The sequence below is a fragment of the Drosophila sechellia genome, chromosome 2L (genome assembly GCF_004382195.2).
Source record: "Drosophila sechellia strain sech25 chromosome 2L, ASM438219v1, whole genome shotgun sequence".
Classification (NCBI taxonomy): Eukaryota; Metazoa; Arthropoda; class Insecta; order Diptera; family Drosophilidae; genus Drosophila; species Drosophila sechellia.
The window spans coordinates 3,544,872-3,554,572 of NC_045949.1; the positions used below are offsets into that span (position 1 = coordinate 3,544,872).

General features: G+C 45.6%; 1 protein-coding gene across 1 annotated transcript; it reads right to left on the reverse strand.

Annotated features, from left to right (window-relative positions):
* Nucleotides 1-363: 363 nt before the first annotated feature.
* Nucleotides 364-2,685, reverse strand: LOC6613261 (protein odd-skipped). Its single transcript, XM_002037702.2, has 2 exons — nucleotides 2,225-2,685; nucleotides 364-2,052 (listed from the first exon to the last, which is right to left on the reverse strand). The coding sequence occupies exons 1-2, from the start codon at nucleotides 2,295-2,297 to the stop codon at nucleotides 956-958; spliced, it is 1,170 nt and encodes a 389-aa protein (XP_002037738.1). The 5' UTR covers nucleotides 2,298-2,685; the 3' UTR covers nucleotides 364-955.
* Between the last annotated feature and the right edge of the window lie 7,016 nt (nucleotides 2,686-9,701).

Genomic DNA, 9,701 nt, shown 5'->3' on the forward strand with positions numbered 1-9,701 from the left:
TGGTAGTTGGGAATCAAAAAGTAATCTTAATAGTGGTTGCTGCTTAAATCTTTTCAGATGACTTTAACTTAGTACACCATAAAGATTAGTAGAAGTAATGATAAATCAAGGCGAAATTGCCATTGCCGAGTACCTGGAAACACAAAATCCCCGTGTTCATAAAAAGTCTTATTAAATTTCAGTTGAAAATTACTTTGCGTTTATATTTAAGTATTTTTGTGATAACTTCATATCAATACGAATGTTTGAAGCATACATATAGACGACAATGAGATCGTTGTATCGTTTTGCATAGTCACAATTGCTATAGCGTCAATTAAGTTGTTAAGTCTAAACGGTAAGTAATCATGACACTCGTCGGGGTTTAACATTACACAATCTATCGATTGATTTATTCAAGTACTATTTAAATATAATAATTAAAACAGTCTTTCAATAACCAAAGCGGGTTTGAGGTTTGTTTGATTGAGCTATTGTAACATAACATTTGGTTTAATCCATAAGCACTACGAACTGAATGGGCTACTACGACTATAAGGTACATACAATAATATATAGTTAGATTACAATGTAAATTAAGTGCTATTTATTTAAGTTTATAGTTTACAGTTGTGTGTGTGTTTTGGAATTGATTTGTAGGAGGCTTGTGCTAGCAATACTTTTCATTGGATTTTTCATCAGTTTTCCTCTGCTATTTGACTTTGGCATTTGTTTAACGCAATTGGGGTCTGCTACATAGAACCGATTGCACGGAGGATGACTCTTCTGCTCACTGGGTTGCGATTGCGAGTTGCTGGCGAGGATTTTCCACTTGCACCTTTGGCCAGAATGCGGGCTGGACTCGCTTGGTTTTCCATTCCAGGCATTTCCCATGCCTGGCGGCCGTCCAGCTCTCTGAATCTTTTCTAGAATGTCTCAAAAGAAACCGGATACCGGGTTTCGCTGGTCCTTCAATCTATCTGCTCATGATCTCATCGATGGTGAAGCCAAGCGTCCGCTTGGGCTTCTCTGAGCTCGAGGATGACGAGGATAGATCCAGGACAGGCAGATGCTGTGCCAAGTTCTCAGGTTGAGGCGAACTCAATGCCTGGCTTGGCACGGAATGTGAAGTGACTGGTGAGGAGGTCACCACCACATCCTTGGTGCTCTGCTCGCTGTGACTCTGGAGGTGACTCTTGAGGTTGGCCCGCTGGTTGAAGCTCCGCTGGCAGATGGGGCACTTGTGCGGACCCTCCTCCAGATGGGTGACCTTGTGCACGGCCAGGGTGCGCGACTGGCAGAAGCCCTTGCCGCAATCGCTGCACTTGAAGGGCTTGTCCTTGGAGTGGATGTACCGGTGGTCCCGCAGATGATCCTGCCGCCGGAAGGCCTTGCCGCAGATGTCGCAGGAGTAGGGCCTCTCGTCCGTGTGGGTTCTCTCATGGATGAGCAGATTGTACGACTTGGTGAACTGCCGGTTGCAGTACTTGCAGATGAACTGCTTCTTTGGCCGACTGCTGCCAGTTGCGCCGCTGGGTACACCACTCGCTCCACCGGCACCACCTAGTTTCAGGGTGGGCATGGCTCCGAAGTGGCGACCCACGACCGCGGCTTGCAGACTATGGAGGCCAGCGGGATAGGGACGTACATGATGCGGATGTGGGTGCGGGTGGTGCGGATGGCCGTGGTGGTGATGGTGGTGCGGATGTTGCTGCTGCTGCTGTTGCTGCTGGTAGATGGCTGCGTTGCGGATCCAGTGGTTCATCAGCTGCTGGTGCACGGCCACGGGATCGGCGCTGGCTGCGGGATAAACCGGATACTGCTGTGGAGCCTGATGTTGCTGCTGCTGCTGCTGCATCTGCAGCCACAGGCGATGCTGCTGCTGCTGTTGTTGCTGCTGCTGGTAGTGGGCCATGTGTCGCATGTGCAGCTGGGTGGCCACCGCCTCCTCGCTTATCGCCGGATGCACTCTCCTCAGCGGCTCCTCGGTGGGCGTGTGCGGTGGCGTTAGCATGGGGGAGAGACTCGTCTCGCGCTCCTCCTTGATCACTATGAAATCCTCCTCAGCAAAGTCTAAAAATTAAGGATAAGAAAGGAACCAGGTTAGTTTTCAATTCAGATAAATGCACTTCTTTCAAATTTCAAATATTTTTTGAAATTTTTTGAAACTAGATAGTAATCCGTTTAGCCGTCGGCATTTGCCAGCTGCCAACTCGTTCTGAGCCAGTTTTGAACTTGAACCCACCTTGTTCTCTGCTTAAGTTGAGCTCGTCATCCACGGTTATGTTGCTGATGGGCGAGGCCGATGTGGAAGACATTATACTGTCTTTGTTGGCCTTGTGTAGTTTTATTTGGCTTAAAATTGTTTAGTTGCGCGAACTGCACGGTTCACTTTGGCTTAGCACTTGTATCTACGATTGTATCTTTTCTCAGTATATTTCCCAGCTGACTGAGCGTTCTTTTGGATGCGACGTGCCACCGACAACGTCTCGACACAAACTGAATTCGTTGGCCGTTCGCCGCTCTCCGACTCAAACGCTTGTGAATCGAAGTGAAACGAGGCGAGTGGAGTGCTGATATTCCCGTCTCGCTTCCACGTTTGAGTGACTCGTGTTGCTGTTGTTACTGTTGCTTTTGCTGCTGCTGCTGCCGCTGAGCGATGTTGCTGTTGGGAGTAGCGCTCGTTAATAACTGACTGCAACTGCTGGCAGGGCGACCCGTTTTTGAACCGGCCGAGAAGTGCGGAGGAGGGCGACGAGGGTGGCGAGCGGCCCGACCAACGGCAGCTGCCTGTGGCGGGGTTGAAGTTGTTTGGAAATGGTAGATACGTCCACGCCTACCTGCTGCTCTCGGATTGGCCCTCAGCGTTCGGTATCTACTACTATCCCATGGATGTGGCTCCGACTGAATGTGCCTGTGGATGTGCATGGATATATGTGCCGTGGCTTTTTCCGTTCCAGCAGTAAGCAAGCGGAAACCGTTGGCCTGACGGTCGCAAGCCTGGGATATTGTTGGTGTTGCTGCTGCTGCCGATGTTGCTGCCGTAGTTGCTGCTGCTGCCGTTGCCGTTGCTGCTGCTGTAGCTGCTGCTGCTGCTTCTGCCGCTGATGGCAGGCAGCCATCGCTGGAGTCCAGCCCGCATCCCAGTCCCAATCCCGAAAAGCAGCCCTCCCAAGCGCATGTGCCATCAGCAGGAGCAGCAGCTGCACGAAGGTCCTGGCGCGTCCCTTCCACCTCCATTGCCATGCCCATGCCCATTCCCCGCCAGCTCTCGCTGGTCCTCGTGCCTTTTTAATGTCGTGCTGTCTGCGCCGCAGGATATTGTAATCTATTGTCCCTGTTTGTGTTTGCGCCTGATTCGTTTTCACTTAAATTTTAATTTGCAATACAATTAAGTTTTTTTTATTCCCCCCCATTTCGCTTTACACTTTAATCTGGAATTCAATTAGCCGCTTCAAAACGATGGCGATAAAAGTTTCGAGTGGGTGGAAACGGCCGTTTGTAGCGAAAATTGATTGGCTTTTAAAAGGGTTTCCGGCAGGATATGCCGGACATATTTTACAGCGAATTAACGACGAGTTTGAGGTAATGGTAATGTAATTGAAAGACTTCATTAAAAAGATTGTACACAATCACTGGTTAGTTTTGGGTATGCCTTTCACACACCATTTATTTTCGAGTTTTTTGTTTAATTATTTGACTCAGTATTGTATTTATTGTAATTTAGTTGTTAAAGTAGTTGTTAAGTAATAGTTGAACTTTCACCGTTTTCAACTGAAGTGTCAAATCATCTTTAATGAGTTCCTCATTCGAAATGCTTCATGCTACTCACTGGGATAATTATTTAATAATTTGTAATCGAGTGGGTGGAAACGGCCGTTTGTAGCGAAAATTGATTGGCTTTTAAAAGGGTTTCCGGCAGGATATGCCGGACATATTTTACAGCGAATTAACGACGAGTTTGAGGTAATGGTAATGTAATTGAAAGACTTCATTAAAAAGATTGTACACAATCACTGGTTAGTTTTGGGTATGCCTTTCACACACCATTTATTTTCGAGTTTTTTGTTTAATTATTTGACTCAGTATTGTATTTATTGTAATTTAGTTGTTAAAGTAGTTGTTAAGTAATAGTTGAACTTTCACCGTTTTCAACTGAAGTGTCAAATCATCTTTAATGAGTTCCTCATTCGAAATGCTTCATGCTACTCACTGGGATAATTATTTAATAATTTGTAATTGAATCGAGACAAGCAGGTGCACTTTATGGGCAGTTTTCTTAACCTATTTTGAAGCAAGCTGCTTGGAAACGAGAAATAGTTATAGTTAGTCATAGAAAAAGGTTAAATAGAGCAGTTCTACTGGTTGAATGATTCCAATCAATAGTTATTAAATCATCAAATTAAAGTAGTTGTTATTTTTATAAGTTTTATAAGTTATTGTAGTTAAATATCTTTACAATTATTACAATTATTATCATATTATTCAGGCTATAATTAAGCCGTATTTTTCATATTCAAGAAAATACGAATTGTTAATAAGGGAATTTTCCTCATTAATGAATAGTTGTCATATTTATGCTTCCGAATTAAATCCTATTCTTTGGTTGGATTTTCCGCAAACTATAAGATATTTCCCAAGTCCGACAAAACATGGATAATGCATATCCTATTATCCTGCTTCCGAATTCCGTACATTCCCATGACTTTGACTTGTCGACTTTCCAGGTGAAGCATTTCCGCAATGGATCTGCGACTAATCCTTTAACTTGGCAAAACAAGAAACATTCCCATTGACTGGTTTTACCCGTGTACGGACTTAGGATCCGAGGATCCTGAGACTAAGCCCATTGCGACACACTCCGTCACAAGCGATCCTTGGCAGGATTGACTTTGGGTGATTAAATTAAGCAATATTTACACAACATTTAGTACAAACTTTCCCAAGCGGCGGCGAGCCAAAGATCAAACAGGCTGAATCAATAGGCAAAGGTCCTGCTGCAGGACGTTTTTTCCCAGAGTGCGTGTGTCTGGAACTCTGGGATTGTAGATTTTCGATTTTCGATCCGTTCCAACATCGGATCGGATGTGCCGTCGGTTTGCCAGAGTCGGATAGCTTTAGCCTCGGCGTTTGGCAATTGTCGCCGCTGTTGACGGTTGGCAAACAGTCGGCGAACTTTTCCATTTCAAAGTGACGGCCCGGACTCCGCCCACCCTTTCGGTTCCCTGCCTTTCGGCCTGTGGAGTCGCGAGCGGTAATTAACATCATGTCATAAGTGTACAAAGGCAAATAAATAAATAAATAGATAAACACCAGCGGAGTGGAGACACATGAAAGACACAGGCCGAATATTTCCCAGCACATGATATATGGCATCGCACTGGCTGACTTCCTGCTATATCCATTTGTTGTCGTTACTAATATTGTTACTATTGTTGTTGCGCCTGTCAACACATGGCCAAAAGGATTAGCCCTCTGCCGGGGGAAACACATGTCCCACTATTTGCATGTGGAAAACGCGAGATCTATAGTGTGGAGATCCTTCGCCACTCGGAAACGGAAACCAAATCCTAGGGATGCGGAAAGCAGGAACGATGGCAATAAAAAATAATTTGGAAAGACCTGAGACGCTTCCTCCGGGCCAAGGACCTGCACCAATAAAGAAGTCATTGGCTCGGCCATAAAGCCATAAAAAACTATAAAACTCTCGGCCTGCTCGACATTAGTAGCCTGCCATTGTTTTGCGGAGGTCCTGGCCCCTGGCCAGCGAAAAAATCGAAAATCGAAGTACAAAAATGTAGAGCGTAAAAAATATAACAACGAGAGCAAAAAATCACAAAATCATCATAAACCCAAAATGACAACTTACTTAGTCGCTTCTTTGGCATCATAAAATCGCCCAAAGACACTTCGCAGAAGACCCTTGGTTCTTGACTCTCGGATCTCCGGACTCTGACCCGGTTTTTAGCAATGTTCTTTCTGTTTTTTTGGTCTGCTTTCATTGTCTGCTCTTTTTTTGGACCATTGCCATGCATATTTTATGGTATTTTTTCGTGTTTCCACGAATAAAATTAGATTTTTTAGAGCAGAAATGTCAGCAACGCAGTGCGAGAAGTCATCGGCAATAATTGTAAAATGACTTTTTAGTGGGCCATATGCCAGGGGTTTCGCTATTCCGCCAAAATCACTTTTTATATTAGCCGTGGAAAATGAAGCAGGGGCCTTTTTTTGGGAATCTCGACTTGGTGACCTTCACTTGTAGGGAAATCTCGAAGTTTTTCCTTCGAATCGAACTTCTTTGGGCTACTGAAGGAAGTCATCGTAATTTTGGTGTATTCGAGGAAGTAATAGTAGCGAGGAAATGTGTTTTATGACTAGACTTCTACTAAAAAATCCAAGTGAGAAATCAAGTAACAGATTTCAGTACGCCATTTTCGCTCTCCAGAAACAATTTTATATAATTTTCCCAAATGGGGGAGGGGCGGCACTCGTATAATGCAGCACAATTTTCTCAGGCATCAAGTCAAGATGGAAGAGGGCCAAAAGCCTCGGTTCAAGGCTTCGTTGAAAGGCAATTTGCAATTTCATGGCGAAAACAGACCAACTATAGCCACTGCGATGAGGTAAAGGAAAAAACAATTTCAGTTATTGGAAATGCTTCCAACGAACTGGGCAACAACAACCATTTCGCAACCTCGATTTCGCCGGGAAAACGCCAAAAAGTCGCTAAAATTGTTCAAGTCCTTGGGATTCGCCTGATAATTAGGTAAATCTATTGGGATCTCTTACCCAGCCGTGGACGAAGGGATGTCCAGGAGTCAAGGCTGCCGTCGAAAAGGAACAAGACGGGTGCACGCGGCATTGTTGCGATTTGAATTGCTTGCGAAAAGTATCTAAACACACCATAAACACGTCACGCCCGCGACTCCGCGAATCGTAAACCCAAGGACACCATGGCCCTAAGTTGCCGCGACCAAAACCAAAACGCTGGCTCGTCGGAAAAAGGGGTGTACCCTTTACTAGCGTAATTAAAGGGGTGTGGACGGGTGAGTTTCGGGCCGGGGCAGCCAGGTAGCCAGGATGCCATCGGTATTGTCGCTGGCATCGTAAAACCGGTATCCTAGAAAACCTAACCCTAAACGTTACCCTGAACTGGACTTTGGCTTCGGGGCCATTGTCTTTCGCATTGCGGTGGGCGCGTCGCACTTTTACTCCTTTCCGAAACGAGGTACCTATGTATCACTAGATATTCCCTAGCTCACGCACGACCATCGTACCTGGAAGACCCTATCGCTATCGCGGACAAAAGGAGTAGCGAAGGGATTAGTGAACTTGGACCGAGTATCCTTCGAGCATGTGCACATTCCGTGTTCGCGTCCTTGTCTGTTTTCGCCTCGCATCTTGAGTGTAGCGAATCCAGGAAGGGTTGATCCGCAGAAGGGTTGCACTTTATTTGGCAAAATAATTAGATTGATCCGGAGGGCAGTTGACTTCTCTGGTCATATTAGTGCTGCGCAAGGCAACTCCCCCACAACAAACCCGCGATTCCTGCGATTTCCTGTAGCGAATCCAACGAGCTTAGGGCCGAGTTCGGTTTTTGGTGAGCAACTCCCCGCAAGGGCAATCCTTTCCTGTATTTGTCAAAATAATTAGATAAATCCTTTCACGGGCTGGTAAACAAATTCGGGCTATGATTACCACGCAAGTGTAAGCCGAAGTTCAATGCAATTTAATTTAAGGATTCGTATATCTTCAAGATGTATTATCTATTACCTTGCCTATTTAATATAAGATTGAAATTAGTCATTTTCATTAATTCTACAATGGTTTAAAGACTAGTTAATAAAAATATCATATGTTACCATTTTCTGGTTAATTGTATTGCTTCAGCCCCTTTGATTTCCACCCGAATCCATGACTCACCTTGCGAAACTCCTCCCCCATCGATTTCGATATCGGCGCTTTGTGGGCTGTCAGCTACCTAAAAGCACCTCGCTCCCCGGCTGGCTTATCGATCGGGCGGCAGTCACCATCATGCCATCATATCATCCCATTCCCATCCCCATAACAGCCCCACCGCGATTGCGTCGCTGTTTGCCGTATGGTAATAAACGGAGTCGGAGCCAACCCCGTATTTTGATAAGAGCCACGAAAATGTCGCAAAAACAGAATGAGTTGGTAGAAATCTAATAATAAAAAAAACGGCGCGAGGGGCGACAACACCTTTACGATGGCCCACGGCCCACGGGAGCGAGGGAGATGGGGCGAGGCGGCAGAAAGAGACGGGTGACCAGGCAGAGACTTTGATTTTAGCCGCCGCGCTTGTCATAAACATCGGTCGACTTTCATATTTCGCCGGCTGTTTCCCTCCTTTTCCATTTATTTTCCTTTTATGCTTTATTTGCGTTTGTGATTTAGCAATATGGCGGATGGCTCGGTGGATATGGTGGTTAACTTATCCGGTGGTTCAGTGGTTCGCTGGTTGGGCGGGCACCCATTTCCGTGGCCTCTCTGTCGGCAGCCCCAAAAGTAAAAAGCCGACCGCCAATCAAAATGCGCGCCCCGAATTAACCCATTGATGGATTTGATTGAGTGAGCGGAAGGTTGGGCTTCCACAATCGAATGGTGTGGGGAAAATTTGGAAAAGTAGTAAGGGAAAGGCAAAAATTTGATATGGAATTTTCGTTATATGTATTTGATTGTTTTACAATTTTTTACATTTAGCTTTAAAATAAAATTACAAAATTTATTGAATTGCAGTGCCATCCATTTTGATATTTCTTCAGCCCACCTAGAGTTAAGAGTCAGCTTGACTTTCTTTTCCTTTCGAAACGAGGCTTTGATTAATTAATAATGGAGTTGCTAGGGTTCAACTGGGGATCAGCACAGAGGACTAATTGAAATGGCATCAATGGCATCACTTGGCGATCGATCTTTTCAATTAGCCCAAAAACACCCGGGGAGAGTGTTCGCGCTTCGGAGTGAGCCACGTCTAATTACGGCGAGTATTGATGAAGGGCGTGGGCCTTTGATCTGGCGATCGGAATCTGGGGTGATGGCCACCCATTGATAGATAATCATGGTGACTGAATCGACCCCACATCACTGGCCATGTAATCCAAGACAAGTGTGTAATTAATAATGCTCCAAGGGGCGCGCTTCTCGCTTTTCGATGATTTCCAGCGAAGATCTTGCGAGCCCTCGTAAAGTATTCAAATTACGGGGCGACGAAAAGTGTGAAAATGCGTTTTGAACGACACGAAAGGTCGCACCCCTGACACGGCGTGATTTATGATGCCAAAACATGTGCGACCCACAAAAAACAAGGTCCAAGGGCCTCAGCTCCCTGCCAGATGGAGGATCCTCCAGGACAGCGATCCTCCGATCCCAATTCCGATCCTTCAGCGCCACTTGCGGGAGTGTCAAGTGTTTGTTTGCTCCAATTACATGCTATGTTGGCTATTTCGATCCGGCTATTAGGGCACTGTTTACAGTACGGCGCTATCCATATATTACGGAAAAAATTCCCAATGATCTGCAGCGGAGAAAGCAGATCTCCAGTTCGTAACCCATGGACCGTAACCCATACGCCGTAACCCGATGCGGAATTTCAATTTCTGAAAACTCTCCTCCACTCCCCCAAGTTTGTTTACATTTTCCGTGAGACTAATTGTCGACATTGTATTCATGTGGCAGAGACTTTCAGGCACTGGGCCAAAGTG

Coding starts and splice junctions, on each gene's coding strand:
- LOC6613261 (XM_002037702.2), bottom strand. CDS start 2,297: ATGTCTTCCACATCGGCCTCGCCCATCAGCAACATAACCGTGGATGAC. Junction 2,053..2,224: donor CAACTTAAGCAGAGAACAAG/GTGGGTTCAAGT, acceptor CTTAATTTTTAG/ACTTTGCTGAGGAGGATTTC.